General features: G+C 36.3%; 1 protein-coding gene across 2 annotated transcripts in view; it reads left to right on the plus strand.

Moving 5' to 3' along the window:
• DR1 (down-regulator of transcription 1) overlaps positions 1-16,044 on the plus strand; it is a 23,191-nt gene continuing 7,147 nt past the window's right edge. The window contains exons 1-2 of one of the 2 annotated variants that reach the window (XM_077905479.1): positions 1-960; positions 9,030-9,193. In XM_077905479.1, coding sequence (XP_077761605.1) covers positions 741-960; positions 9,030-9,193 — 384 coding nt within the window. In that variant the 5' untranslated portion in view covers positions 1-740. The remainder of the gene's footprint in view (positions 961-9,029; positions 9,194-16,044) is intronic. The other variant, XM_077905478.1, reaches the window with a different exon arrangement.

Below are 16,044 nucleotides of genomic sequence, written 5' to 3' on the forward strand. Positions count from 1 at the left end.
TTCCGGTAGCGCAAAGGGTGTCGGGAGAGGCTTCCAGCAAACCTTCTTCCTTGGCCTCTGGAGGGACCACCGTTGCCGCGGCTTCGGCTTCCACGATCTGCGTTCGGGCTAAACGGCCACGGCGGCCGCTACTGTCGCTCCCCTCGTGCCCGGCTCTGTCCGTACTCGTTCCCGGGCGGCCGCCACGGCTCCCGCAGCGGCTGCGGCCGACATGTTGTGAGGCGGCGGCGCGGGTGTCTGAAGGATGGTTTGGCTGAGGCGGCGGCAGCGGCTGCTGGCGGCGGCGGCAGCTGGGGCTCCGGCTCTGTAGCGCCCAGCCCGCTGGGTGGCTGCCCGGTACCGCGGTGAGGCCAGTGCCCCGGACCTTGCCTCTCCTCAGGCGCGGTTGGGGACCGGTTAGGCGACAGCGCCCGCTCCTCGGAGGAGACACGAAGGTGGTTCCCCAGTGCTCACATTTCCGGACCACCTTGGCTTTCTCTCCGACCTGGACAGCGCTGCCCCGACCATCCTCAGCACCCCGACCTCCTTCCCGGTCTCGCCCTAAAAAATCTCTCACACGGGTGTTCCCCACCCTCACGAACCGGCTCCTCCCTACCCCCCACCCCCACCCCCACCCCCCTTCATTCTCCGCGCTCCTGGGATCACACTTTTGAGGGCAGCCTTTTGAAAATTCTTCGCGGAATAGTGGACTAGAGCTGGGGAGTTTTTAAAAGTCGGGGCGCGCGCGAGAGGGAGCTACGATGGCTTCCTCGTCCGGCAACGATGATGATCTCACTATACCTAGAGCTGCTATCAATAAGATGATCAAAGAGACTCTCCCCAACGTCCGGGTGGCCAACGATGCCCGGGAGCTGGTGGTGAACTGCTGCACTGAATTCATTCACCTTATATCTTCTGAAGCTAATGAGATTTGCAACAAGTCGGAAAAGAAGACCATCTCACCTGAGCATGTCATACAAGGTAAGTGGTACGTGTGGGGGTTTTGTTTAAGCGAGGGTCGGGGACAGCCCGCGAGTTGCGGGACCCATTCACGTCAAAGCCTTCATTCCTCTCCCCTACATAAGTACTGGCAGACGAAAAAGCCACGCGGGCATGGAAGCAGCCGATGCCTTGAGAAACTCCTGGGTAGTATTCTCGTGGTGGTGCTTTTCATCCAGCGAATACACGTAAGGATGGCAAGCGTTTAGGTCAGCCAACATCCTCCAGGGATAAAGTATTAATTGTCTCGGTTGACGGCCAGGTAAGCCGAAGCAACAAGAATTTTGCCTGCATGCCTGCCTAAAGTGGAACCTAGACGTGACGACTGAGAAATTGTCTGCCTAAAGTGGAACCTTCGATCACAACAACTGAGAAAGGAACACAGAGAGTTATCCCTTGGAAAAGGAAAAATCACACGGGAACTTCCAAGGATGAGTGGAGACAGCACCCCTTCCCCATGCGGTCTTTTCAGCAATGTAGAAGAAAAGATGAATTTTCTGAACACACGAGTAAAAGAATTCTTAACATAAATGTGTTCAACGTTGTAAAGTTTGGTGATGTTGAATAAAGACAGTATGTTTTCTGCTTTAAAAATGGTTTAGTGGTCCTACCATGTTAACAAGTCTTCTTTCCTCTTTCCTTCTTTTTTCACTTTCTTTCGTAGTTTTTTTCTTTTGTGTAGCTTGCTTTGCTCTATGGAGATAAATTTTTAAAGCTTGGATTGAAAGGTTGTAAAAGATATTTTTCATGGAACATTTCTCTGTCCTTTCTTGCTGCCTTTCCCATTTAGCTGTATACACTTAAGCTTTTATTGAACAGCATTTTTGGAAGTTTCAACTCTTTCTTATCTTGGAAAGGATTTAGTCCAATAGTAAGGACGTGGGGGACCACATTCTGATGGTTTGTTTCAGGCTAGGGAGACATATTTACTAGTCATAATGTTTTGAGAGCACATATGCTCTTATGGGAAAGTTGCATTCAATTTGAGGCGGTAATTTGCCTTTTATAATAATTCAATTAAAATCTAAAAATTTTTTGATTGCTTTTGAAGTCAGAAAAAATGATTAATTTTAATCATATTAGTGGGCATTTATTTTTTATAATTTTTAAATTTATAATTATTCTTAAATTTATAATTTAACTTTTTAGAGGTGACTTTCCTGTTATTCTGAAGTAGAGAACACATCTGCTCGTATTTACCATCTCCAATATTTTACTATCAGTATTGACAAAAGAAATGATTCATTTTTGGTCCTTAATGATGTGTGGAAGATAGATTTAAGTATACTCTGCCATTTCCATTCCTGTACATGAGGAGAAAAAAAAATCTCTAGGAAAAACCATGTTTGATTTTAAAGCCAGTGTTTTCTACTTGTTTGGTGTGCTGAACACTCTGGCAAGTACAATGAAAGTCAAGTTCTCTATTTTTTGTTTCGTGTTTTATTTTTACATTGTGTGTACTATTGTCATAAGTCTTTCATAAGGTTATCCAACACAGATAGCTGTAATTTCCTCTTACAACTCGTAAAAAAGAAAAAATCTTTTATCAACATTGCCTTTCTAATGAAAATTGCACAAGATTTCTAAAGGATGTGCTTAAACATTTGTTTACAACACAGAAGTGGGGATTATTCCAAAAATCTAATAACACATTACGGTCTGTCTTCTTGGGTAGTTTATTCTTTTCTGGGATATATTTAGATTTCTGATTGACATGATGGAATAAAAGTGCAGCTGTAGTGAGCAGTATGCTAACTAGCTCAACTTTGGAATATGCTAAATTCAGTTTAAGATGTGAGTCAGAAAGTTCCAGTGAAAGCATTTTCATTTTCCTTTGTGTACTGGGGATGATTGATTAATTTTCTTAAAAAATCATCCATTGACCTGTTTTAGTCTTATAAATTTACCCTTTTTTTTTTTTTGGTAACATTGCTGTTAAGTAGAAAAGGACCTACCATTTTTGCCCCAAATTCTTCTCCAGTTAGGGGAATAAAATTTATACATTTATAATCTTATGTTAATCTCACATTGCGTAATCATTTTAAAGAATTTTTGTCTTGAGTGGTTACATTTTTAAAAAATGTATATATATTTTTTAAAAGTGTTAAAAATGTATTTTACAGATTAACCCTGGAAAGCTTGCAAAAACATGGAAGTTACAACATTTTTTATGCTTTTTGTAAGCATTAATTATTTTGGTATGTAGGATGTATCCAAATGGAATAATTAGTACATTTAAAGTTGTATGAGGGATCCCTGGATGGCGCAGCAGTTTGGCGCCTGCCTTTGGCCCAGGGTGCGATCCGGGAGACCCTGGATCGAATCCCACGTCGGGCTCCCAGTGCATGGAGCCTGCTTCTCCCTCTGCCTGTGTCTCTGCCTCTCCCTCTCTCTGTGTGACTATCATAAATAAATAAAAATTAAAAAAAAAAAAAAGAAACCTGGATGGGTTATCTTAAAAAAAAAATAAAAAAAATAAAGTTGTATGAATCTCACATGTTGAAGTTCAGATTTTTGAGTAGTAAGTTTAATGAACTAGATTTTGCTTTAAGACATGTCATTTTTCCCTTGCTACTTTGCTTTACCTTGTCAGAGCAAAGTAAGCATTTTGGGCAGTTCTGTAAAATGCAAGTTACTAAAGTCAAAATAATCTTCTTGCCAATAAATCTTTGAAGTCATTAAATTTTTTAAAATTTCTAAATGTTATGCTTATTTTGAGTTTAAGAAAGTGAACTTGGTAATGAGGATCACAGATACACAAAGCAATTCTAAGCTGTAAAAGGTGTTCCTTTTATTTTCATTTCTGGTTTCCCTGAACACATATTCTTTTCTTTTTTAAGGTTTATTTATTTATTTTAGAGAGAGAGTGAGCACAGAAGGTTGGGGGGGTTGGGGGGGACAGTGAGCAGAGGGAGATGAGGAGAGAGAGAATCTCAAGCCTTGATACAGGGCTTGATCTCAGGACCCTGAGATCATGACCTGCGCAAAATGGAGAGTCAGATGCTTAAGGACTGAGCCTCCCAGACACCTCTGTGAACACATATTTGTAAATGAGTTTTAACATTCTGTTGTATTATGGAAAGAACTAACATTGAGAGTTTAAGAGTGACAAGTTCTACACTGCAAAGTGTTTGGCCTTATGCACATTTATGAAAGGTTTCCTCTTTTATGTATAAATAATACCTAATTGTTTCAGGTATCACTTGCAATTATTGAGAATTAATCAAGGTTGAGAATCTTCCATGATATGCTGTAATAAATAACAGTTTTTTAAATGTGTAATGGTACTGATTAAAACATGTCTGTTAGGTTTAATCTTAAAGCATGATGCCATCTGTAAAGCCAAAGTATAAATAAGGATATTTTAAGTGATATTATTTTTTTGCATTTTTAACCTCCTCCTACATCCCCCCACCCCACATTTATAATAATAGTAACTGAAAGTAATGAAAGCTTGAAAAAGTCTCTGAAGGTTTGCTGTTTCAGCAGTTGTGTTCTCCAAGCTATCTATGTTGAAGGATTTTTTAAAATTCCAGTTCTTCTCACACTGGTACTTTTGTGAAATATAATAAAAATGAATCACTAGAAAAACAAAATTAAAAAAGACATAAATAAAAGTTCAATTTTTGTTGTTAGATTCAATAGATATAAAATAACGGTCAAGTTGCTATGAAGTTTCCTTTTTTCCTAGCTTTATTGAGAAATAATTGACGTAACATTGTGTAAGGTTAAGGTGTACAGCATAGTGATTTGATATATGTATATACTGTGAAATGATACCACAAAAAAGGTCAGCTAACACATCCATCACCCCACATAGTTACAGTTTTGCTGTGAAGGTTCCAAAATGCTTACTTGGATTTCCATACTTAAGCCATCACAGACCATTATAAGCAATTCTGGCACAAGTCCATGAACCACAGTTTGAGTAGCTTTGTTCAAAATCCTAAACCACAGTCTATTTTAGAAAGTGGATGTGAAGTAGTTTTTAAATCATAGAATCTGAGTGGTTGCAGAGAAGTTGTAATAATAATCAGAATAAGAATGAGATTGTATTACCTAAATAATCATGCATACTGATATTTTTTCCAGAGGGATACAGAGGTATATAGCATTGTACCATTTATCACATAATCAAGTTCTTTTCAAGTTAGGATTTTATCATTTTCCTTAAAACTGATATATCTATTTATTTTCCTTCTACCACCGAGTAATTACTTTTGAATACTACTAGGTACTTGGCACTGTGTTAGATACAGCTAAGAATATAAAGACAGATGATATATGCTTCCTGCTCTGCCATCAGTCTCTCATTTTTGTCCCGGATTCCCAGTAATAGTGATCCAGAAAGGACATGGTTAAGGGTCTTCAGAAACCTTTGCCAGGCTAATGAGCCAAGAAGTCACATTGGCCTATATCATCCTCTTAATGTATTTAAGTGAACTACCTCACTCCCCCTTCCCTTAACATATAAACAGAAGGAAACTAGAAAAATTTGAGAATGCTGTTTTAGTATTTTAATTTTTTAATGAAAACCCTGCATTATACATTTGAAGTACAAAAGTAAGTCACACAAAGTCTTGTTATAACAAAACTATAAGATAATATCAGGCTTCTTTCTTAAAATAAGATCAGGCTATATTAAAATTATTTTTGCTGTGGGGATGTTTTAATTTTTTTTTAAAGTGGTTCTTTTGTTAACATCTGTCTTTCAAATTGAAAAATGTACCAAGTATTTTTTTCCCCCTAACATACCATGTACTTTTCTGTGTATAGTTTTATTTATTTATTTATTTATTCATTCATTCATTTATTTATTTATTTTCTGTGTATAGTTTTAAAATACATGGCAGAGGGTAGCATATAGACCTCTGAGGAGCAAGTGATGTATGTGTTTTACCCACAGATTTTCTAAAGATTATTTTTCTTTTTTGGCTTTTACTCTGAGATCCTTAAAATCAAGGCCATCCAGTCTATTAAGTCTCTTTACACAAACTAGAAAAAGGCATTTTTTCCTTTAAAACCTTTTCTACCATCTGCCAGTAAAGTGCCATAATATACAAATCTTTGTTTACAGTAGGAATGGCCCACCTTAGATATGGTGGTGTTGTGCACTGAATAACCTGCACCACTGCAAATAATGGCCTGCCTATGAATCATTTCCCTTATCCTTTAAGATTCTCCTTTGTATAAAATGGGAATGATTATTACTACATGGTAGCAAATGATATAAAATATCTCCTTGTTTAGAAGATACTATAACCACTTATCGCTGTTAGCCAAAGTGTATTTAAAATTTGGATTAAAGTCAATGTAGTTTTTAAAATTAAGTTTATGGCTCTTCCTGTTGAGCCATTTTACTGAGAGTACTGATTTGTGTATGACAACTCTTTAAATAATATTAACTTTGGATTCACTTGCAAATTTTTGAAAGCAGTATTCTCAAGCTTAGATGTTTTTAAAAGTGAGTTGTTTTTAATTTTTCACTCAAGCCGTCCATGGCAAAAGGTAGTTTGGATTGGATTTTTTTTTTATGTCTAGCTAGTCTAGTAATTCATGATGTTTTGAAGAGTTGTCTCCATTGTGTTGATTTGTTAATTTTATAAATTTAATCTTATATTACAAATATATTTGTTCAACTTGAATTTAGTGTGATAATACATTTATTTCGGTCCTGTACACTTATCAAAGCACTTTTATTTTTTAAAATCTAAAAATTTTTTTGGTAGGGCACTCTTTTAAATGTAAGAAAAAAAATAAAGATGAATAATACATAGTCCAAGTATTTAAGCGAATCTTAGGGGTCAGACACTGTTAAATGCCTTAGATTACTTGTTGATTCCTACAATCCTAAAAACAATCAATATAGTACTTTATTTTGCTCATTCTATGGGCCATCTTCTGTTCTAAGCTCTTTGTTTATGTTAATTAATTTATTCTTCACAGTAACCTGATCTGATGAGATATTGGTACTTTTATTCCTGTTTTAGGGGCACAGAGATGAAGGAACTTATCTAGGGTCACACAGCTGATAGGAGGCAGAACTGGGATCAGTCTCTGGAAGCCTTAGGCCCTGCCTAAGTATATACCGCTATACTGCATATGTTTTAAGAAGATATGAAATAGATGTTGTTCTCAGAGAAGGAATACTGAAGCTTAGAGATACGAAGTAGTGTATCCAATTTATATGAATATATTGACAGCCAAATTTCAAATTCTAAGATACCTACCTGATTTTACAAGGGGGAAATTACTTCTGTCTAGGAGAATCAGGCAAGCTTAATTTGAAGATGGAGTTTGATTTGAACCATGAATGCATTACCATCAGCATGAATGTGGGAAACTGATGTTGCTGGGAAACATTGAGCTGTCAGATTTAGCATAAGTGTGCAGGGATTTAATGGCAGAAATAAAGCTGGCATGATAGGTGGGGCTAGATCCTGGAGAAACTTGGTGTACACTAAGGAAATAAGACTTTTTTGGGGATGTGGGAGGAAATAATAAGCCATTCTTGGTTTCTTTTGGTATTGTCTCCTGCAGTATTACTTAAAATATACTATATGTTCATGCTTTAAAAAAGAATAAAAGAACAACTTTGGCTTCTATCACTGACACTTAGTAGTTAGTCTGTCAATTCAAAGAAAAAAATGCAGGCTACCTAATCTTCGCTTAATTTTCCACTATGCCACCAAGAATTAAGTGGTCGTTAATTTGATATCTAGAATTCAGAGTAATGCATTACTGAAGTGTTTTGGGTGGGTGAAGAGGGGCAGTAAGTTAATATAATTAAAATTCAAGTAATAGTACTCTGCTTTTTGGCATCAGATTATTTCTAAAGAAGGTTGATTCAAACAGCTAAATATTTGTAGTAATTAAAGTTATAAACCATTTCAAAATGTCTTAAAAACCACAGCTTACACAGGAGGGAATGTGTACCTTTAAAGATATATTTGGTATTCTCCCTGAAGAGCAAATCACTGAAGTTAGAATTCAGGGCATCTTTACTGAGGGCAGTCTGGTTCATCATAATTGTCGAAAAACTATAAGAACTGATGAACTAAGTTAAATTCATTTACTATGAATTTACTATGGAATATAGGTGTTTTTTTACAACCTGTATTTCATCAGTGGGTCAAAAAACAAAAATGCCTTTTGGGGCATTAGTTAACAGAAAACTATAAAATATAATTTCAATTACTGTGAGCCAAAAGGAAACTTAATGCTTTGTCTTGGTTACAGAAGGCATTTAGAAAGTGCATCATTGTAAAATTTTCTTTCTAAATATGAAAAAATAGAGAATTTTTTGTTGATGCTTCTATCCTTAGAGTCTACCTTTATCCCAGTTTTCTGGCACATCACTTGAAGTGTTTTTATAGTGCTTCCTGTTAAGTTTTATTTTCAAGGGAAACTTGCTGGCTGAATATAAATGTTGAATTTTATAAGTTATTTCCACCAGTATTTCTTAGACTTGGCAGTCTGAGTGTCTTTGCTAAAAATAGTTTCCTGTTGGTATATTATACAAAAGAACTTATCTATCCTTTCATACTATCCTACTAAAACTTAGAACGTGTGTCGCTAGCTTACTTTTTCTAAGCCAAATGGCACAAAATATGTTATTAACAAATAGATTCCAATATTAGCTTTTTTGTATTCTTTGAAAAATTGACTGAGTTAATGATGTTTGATTTACTATGAGTGATACAGGAAAAATGTTTTCTTACTAAACGGACATGTTCTTACTTTGAACTTTTCTTTTTCCACAGGAAATGCGTTGGTTTTTAAAAAATTGGTCAGAAAGAAAAGGAAAAGTAAAGCCCTGTGCTATTCGATGTTTTCAAGTTTTACCTAATTTGCAATTTTATATTAAAGTTGATAAAATGTTTTGATTTAGCCTTTCAGATAATTGTTCTGCAAATATAATAAAATAGGTAAAATTATTAGAAGACAGCACCCCCCCCAAAAAAAAACCCCACAAAATCTTAATGTTCCATGGAAGGGGGAAAAACTGAGTTTTATCACTCTTTCATGTTTTCCTATTTTCATTTCCCTAGCACTAGAAAGTTTGGGCTTTGGCTCTTATATCAGTGAAGTAAAGGAAGTCTTACAAGAATGCAAGACTGTAGCATTAAAAAGAAGAAAGGCCAGTTCTCGTTTGGAAAACCTTGGCATCCCTGAAGAAGAGTTATTAAGACAGCAACAAGAGTTATTTGCAAAAGTAAGTAATGCATTCTAAATTATTTTCATCTGAATTCTACCTTGTTTGCTAACAGAAATCATACTGGTTTCTGAGATCTTTTTTTCTTTTTTCTTTTCTGAAATCATTTCCTAAATCAACATATATACCCAGAGGATTTTCTTTCTGTGGCTGATTATTTGATCATAGAGTCTGATGTTTAGATCTAACCAGTTTGACTCCATTTGGCCAGTTATTTACTTCATGTAAAAGTAAATACAGCAACCTGTTTGCTGAGGAGAATAACTCCAAATAACTACTGAGATTTTTAGTTTGAATTTTTTTGCAGTCAAAATGACCATTTAAAAGCCTGAAGAGTATACCTAAACATTCTTAAAATTTATAGTGATAGACTGGAGAGAAAATAATATAGCAAATTTTATAATGAGTGACATATGAGGAAATTTTGATAAACATCTATTTTATGGTTAAGTTAGGTTTTTAAGGGTAGCCCAGGTGGCTCAGCAGTTTAGTACCGCCTTCGGCCCTGGGCATGATCCTGGAGACCTGGGATCAAGTCCCACATGAGGCTCCCTGCATGGAGCCTGCTTCTCTCTCTGCCAATGTCTCTGCCTCTCTCTCTCTTTATCTCTGTGTCTCTCATGAATAAATAAATAAAATCTTAAAAAGTTAGGTTTTTAACACACCTTTAAAACAAATACTCTAATTCTAAAAAAATTTGAAGGGCCAATAGAGTAGAGAAAGGGAGAAAACTCTTTTGGAGGGGCTTATTAAAGTTCTAATTACCGGGACACCTGGGTGGCTCGGCAGTTGAGCATCTCTGCCTTTGGCCCAGAGTGGGATCCTGGAGTTCCAGGATAGAGTCCCACATTGGGCTCCGTGCATGGAGCCTGCTTCTCCCTTTGCCTATGTCTCTGCCTCTCTGTGTGTCTCTCATAAATGAAAAATAAAATCTTAAAAAAAAAATAGTTCTAATTACCAGTTTGTGAAGGATTAGCACTGAGTGTTAATATTATATATGTTAATATAATAATCTATTTTATTTATTTTTTAATATTCCTCTATTTTTAAAAAAAAGGAAGGAAGAGGATGAAGTTCTTTTTTCCCCACTAAGTTTTGGCCTCTCATTTGAAATTGTAACAGTTTTGGTTGAATAGAAAAGGTGAGATTTCCAACCCGTTAGTTACTCTAATTACTATTAGAATGAGGAAGTATCATTTTAGGTAATTTCTTCCAGATTTGTGCTATACCTGATCTCTTTTAATAATAACAATCATTTGAGTTTGAATCAAAAACCTTTCAAATTTTGTGTTATCAGGCACTAGACACTAGAAACTATTTAAACTAATAAGAAAAATAGAAGTTTACTAACATTTATTGAGTTCTAACCATGTGTTAATCATGTTGCCAAGTAATTTACCTGTATTTTCTTAATCCTCCCAATAACCTATAAGTACTAAAGAGTTACTAAAAGCTTTTGAAGCAGGCATGAACACAAGCAAACAATTTATAATCCATATGAATATGAGGTAACAAAAAAAGATGAAGATAAACTAATGGCTATCATTTATTGATGCTCTGCTATTGCAGATCACCTAGAGAGTTTCAAATTAGATTTTTTTTTTTTTTTTTTTTTAAGAGAGGGAGAAAGGATGGAGAGGGACAGAGGGAGAGGAGAGAGAAAATCTTCTACAGGCTCCATGAGAGTGTGGAGCTCTATCTCACAATCCTGAGATCATGACCTGAGCCAAAATCAAGAGTCAGATGCTTAACTGACTAAGCTCCCCAGGTCCCCCCCAAATTAGATATTTGTTGAAAGGAAAAAGATGCTCTGCTAGATACTTTACATACTTTGCAGAGCTTTTATAAATATGAATAAAATAAATAAATATTATACCTATTTACACATTAAGAAACAGACTAAGAGATGGAGAAACTTGCATGAGATCATTCATGCATTTTTTTCTACAGTTATTTACTGAAGTCCTCACTACTTACCAGACATAGTGCTAAATGCTAGTAGGCTTATAATAGTATACAGAAGAGACATGGTTCTTGTTATTCTGGAGCTTAGTTGACTGGAAAGGATTGATTGAGTTAAATAAAACAAGTAAGTTCATATAGTTAGAAAGTGTTGGAGTCTTAAGTTTAAAACTTATATCCTCTGACTCTAAAACTTGCTCTTTCTACATTACCATGCTAATATTCTAGCCACCTTTTGTCTGCTTAAATTTATTTTGGAACTTTTAAGTGGAACATGCCTTGTTATCCTTTTGAAGGCAGAAAGAAGAATGAAAGAAATAATTGACTGTCTGCCAAATCTGTCTTTATTTTTCTGTCTTTGTCATCTGTTTTTTCCTCTTCCTTATTTCCTTTTCTCCTTGCCCTCATCTATGGAGTGAAAATCTCTTAGTATTTCTCTGCTCTTGGGAGGAAAATCAGCAAAAGGGTAAAATTATAGCACCTATCTAGTGTTTCTTCCCTAGAGTACAAAGTACTTAGTCCTAAATTTGAAAGGAACTGTTAAGTAAATATAGCATTTATTTCATCAGTTTCATTTCATCTTTTAGACTTTATTTTAAATATGAATAAAATAGCCTCATTTGAAGCTGTCTTTCAGCTGTTAGCAACAAATATTTGGAAAGGGGGAACCATTAATATGTTGAAAGAAAGGTTAACTGTACATTATAAATGAGTCATTTTAGTACTTGGGAGTGAGAACCTTAAGACATAATGAAAATCTCCAAAAGAAGAAATGAATTAGGAAGTATATGCCTGCTCTCTCTCACACTCCCCATTTTAGAAAAAAAATACTTGGGGTACATTGGATGAGAAGCAAGAGTAAATAAGGAAATTAGAAAAAATACCACTGAGAATTTTAATTTGTGAAAATGAATATAAATAAAATTTATCAGTCAACAAAGATTTTAAAGGCACGGGAATGTTTTTATGTCCAGACAGAAAAGTATGGTTGCTAATATGGGGCCATGGTATAAAAGTCAGTTAAATTTTAATTGTAATCAGTATGTGTCGTTGCAGATCACTGAATAAAGTACGAGATCAAGCACCTTTTGCAATAAAACCTGTGTAGAGACTTGAAGTTATTTGAATTTTTTTCTGTTATGAAATTGTACATATTTATAGCTGATTAAGGCCCTGAGTAGATATTTTTGATTTATTAAATTAAAATATTTGGTTTGCTCGGTAATTTCTTATGAACTCTTAAAATGTTTTTCATGAATCACTCTTAGTCTGTTTTTGTTTTTTTTTTTTTTTAAGATTTTATTTGGGGCAGCCCGGGTGGCTCAGCGATTTAGCGCCGCCTTCAGCCCAGGGCCTGATCCTGGAGACCCAGGATGGAGTCCCGCATCTGGCTCCTTGCATGGAGCCTGCTCCTCCCTCTGCCTGTGTCTCTGCCTCACTCTCTGTGTCTCTCATGAATAAATAAAATCTTAAAAAAAAAAAAAAAAAAAAGATTTTATTTATTTACTTATGAGAGACACACACAGAGAGAGTCAGGGACATAGGCAGAGGGACAGAGGAGAGGGACATAGGCCCAGGACTCTGGGATCACGCCCTGAGCCAAAGGTAGACGCTCAGCTACTGAGCCAACCAGGCATCCCTCTTAGTCTGTTTTGTAGTCTGTTTTGTAATTCCTGCCATAAAAGCAAATCTGCCTGTATGTTAGAATACCTATTATCCATACTTTTTAAATAAAAATGGATGAAAGTAGTGATCAGAATATCTGGTTTCTATTTTCTTTTCTTTTAAAGATTTTATTTATTTATTTATTCAAGAAAGACAGAGAGAGGCAGAGACACAGGCAGAGGGAGAAGCAGGCTCCATGCGGGGAGCCCGATGTGGAACTCCATCCCTGGACTCCAGGATCACACCCTGGGCTGAAGGCAGGCGGTAAACCGCTGAGCCACCCAGGGATCCCCATGGTTTCTGATGTTCTAAACAAAAAAAGTTTTTGCTTGTAGGAGAGGTATGATATAGATACACTGACAACTATAATGAGGCTAATTACTTTCATGAGGAAGATATAGAGAGATCGCAAGTACGGAGACATCACATTAGATTTTGGCGGTGTAAGAGTGTGCCAGTTATTTTGCATGTGAATGGTAATACAAATATAAACCCAAGCAAGGGCATCTGGGTGGGTCATTTGGTTAAGAGTCGTTCTTCTTTCTTCTGCTCAGGTCATGATCTCAGGGTCCTGTGATTGAGCCCCACATCTGGCACCCTGCTCAGCAGGGAGCCTGTTTCTCCCTCCCCCTGCTCCTCTGCTCTCTCTGTCCCTTTCTAATAAATAAAGTCTTAAAAAACAAAAATTAAACCCAAGCAGACCTCATTACATGTCTCCTTATGAATGTTGACAATGGAAGGAATACCTTGCCTCTAGTTTAGTATCAGGTCTGGACTGAAAAGCTGGGGAAGAAACTTCATTTTCTTTTTTGCAAAACTCAGAAAAACCGCTTAGTATGCAGTTTTCTTGTTGACCTCAGCAGATGAACCAAGCTGATAGTGTTAATTCAAACTCAAGAAATCGTCTGAATCTTGGTTTGTGTGGATTTGTGATCTGCATACAATATTAACTAAATTGGATAGCTTTTACATTTTCACATGTGTACATAGGCTCTCCCCACCCTTTTCAACATAAAACATTGAACTTTGTAAACTGGCATTGAAACATTACAATGTTTTCAGGCACCAATTTTATAAACACAGCACAGTTGTTTTTTTGAGACATACCAAAGGTTAATTTCTTAAGGTTCTTGTTGCATTTGCTTTAGTAGCATTTGATGGAGAATCTTTTATATACACTTGTAGTAGGTAAAAGATAAACCAAAATTTAAACCTTTTTTTTTTCTTTGAAGCTTAGACTATATACTAAGTTTTTGGTCCAAATTGAGTAGGGTAAGTTAACTTCTATTGCATTCTGTTACCCAATATGAGTGTATTTTTGTAAGCATAGTTATGTTTATTAAAAGTTTTAAAAAGAAAAAACAGCATGTACCGGTTACTAAACAGTTTTCTCAGCCTGAAACCCACTTTTCTATTCTTTGGTTTGTGACCAAGCCTAGTACTCAGCAAACCACATTTCTGCTTTTCTTGAGGACTTTATTAGACTCTGCTGCCAGTAGGGGATCCTAGAGGAAGATTGCCAGGCTGGAGGAGGAGGGCAGCATTTGGACTCCTCGCTTGTACTTCCTATTGGCTTCATGCTCCTTTCACCAACCTACCAGTACTTTTTCACCCTGGCTGCATCAGTTTTTTTCCTATAGCAGGAACTGGATCCAGTTTGCAGTTTCTTTAATACTTACAGAACCAGCCTAAACATTCACCCTCTACCTCAGGGATGTGGTTCTCAAACCTTGGGGGCCTCTACCAAGCTCGGGGATGCTTTTTAACAGTCTGTGCCCCTTCTTCAGAGGTCTTAGTTTCAGTTCCAAAAATTGTTCCTTTAAGCTTCTAAGTTTTAAAAATTCCACCCTCTTCCTTTGTTGCCCTAGTTTTAGGGATGGTGACTGTTTTTGGTAGTTACCAGTTGCACGATGTCACAGTGTTCTTTTCTTGCCTTTCAGTGATGCAGTTACCAACTTTATACTTGGTTAACAATCCTTTATATTTCCTTCTCTCTGTCCTAACGAGTGTGACTTCTATCTCTTGATTAGATCCCGAATGATACAGTTAGGAATCAGAAAAAAACTTAATGGAAAAAGTAGTATTTCAGTTTAATTTGAAGGAAGAGTGGAATTTCGATAGGTGAAAAATAGGAAATTTCAAATAGAATGAATATCAGCATAAGGTAGTGAAAATGGGGAGGGTATGGTGTATATGGGCAACATTTTATGTTCTAGATTTTTTTGGAGTACCAGGTACATATTACAAAAATTGATTTGGGAGATAGATTTGGGCAGGCAGTAATTTGGAGGACCTTGAACTCTAAGCTGAGAAATTGGACTTAATTGGTAACAGATGATTTTTTTAAAGTATAATGATGGTCTGATTAGAATTCTCCTCTAGAAATGTTTGGATAATAAATTCAAGACAGATTATTAAGAAAAATCAGGAATATACAGGGCAAAATCTTAATGTTAGAATTATGCTGAGTACTACCATTTCCCACAAAACATTCATTCAGAAAATACCAGAGCCTATGTGTTGGGAATGCAACAAAGAGTATGAAAATAGTCTTTACTCTCAAGGCTAGTGGAGAAAAAAAGATACATGCTCAGATAATTAAAGAATAAAGTAGGTAGATATGAGAATGCATAGAGAATTATGGCATATGAAATAGAGTGTACAATATGACCTAGAAGGATCAAGAAAGACTAATTTCTGTTTTAAATGGTAGCTCGGAATTGGCGGGTACGAGCCAGGCTTAAGTAACAATTCTGAGAAAAGGCAGAGAAGGAGAAACAGCATTGTTTTGGTAGAATCCAATATGATCTATTCAGGAACAGATTCATTTGTTCCCTGTTGGTGTGATTTTTCTAAAGCTAATAGATAAAATTAAATTGGGAAAGAGCTTTTAGCTGTTGCAACAGTGTGTGTAATGCCTATATGTGTATCTTAGTTTCTAAAATTCCTTATTTTATTAAGAATAAAGCTTTAAAATATAAAGCCTTATTTATTTGTTTATTTAAAGCAGGCTCTATGCCCAGTGTGAGGCTTGAACTCTTGACCCTGAGATCAAGAATTGCATGCTCTACTGACTGACCCAGCTAGGTGCCCCAGTTTCTAAAATTCTCTGATGGTTGTGGAGAGGATATATCAGAGGAATGGATCTTAACTATCTCACTTAAATTCAGTTCTGGATAAGTGCCTTTTCTCTAGTATGTATATGGGAAGGGTATATATGTGTG

This window comes from Canis aureus, chromosome 8 (assembly GCF_053574225.1).
Source record: "Canis aureus isolate CA01 chromosome 8, VMU_Caureus_v.1.0, whole genome shotgun sequence".
Classification (NCBI taxonomy): Eukaryota; Metazoa; Chordata; class Mammalia; order Carnivora; family Canidae; genus Canis; species Canis aureus.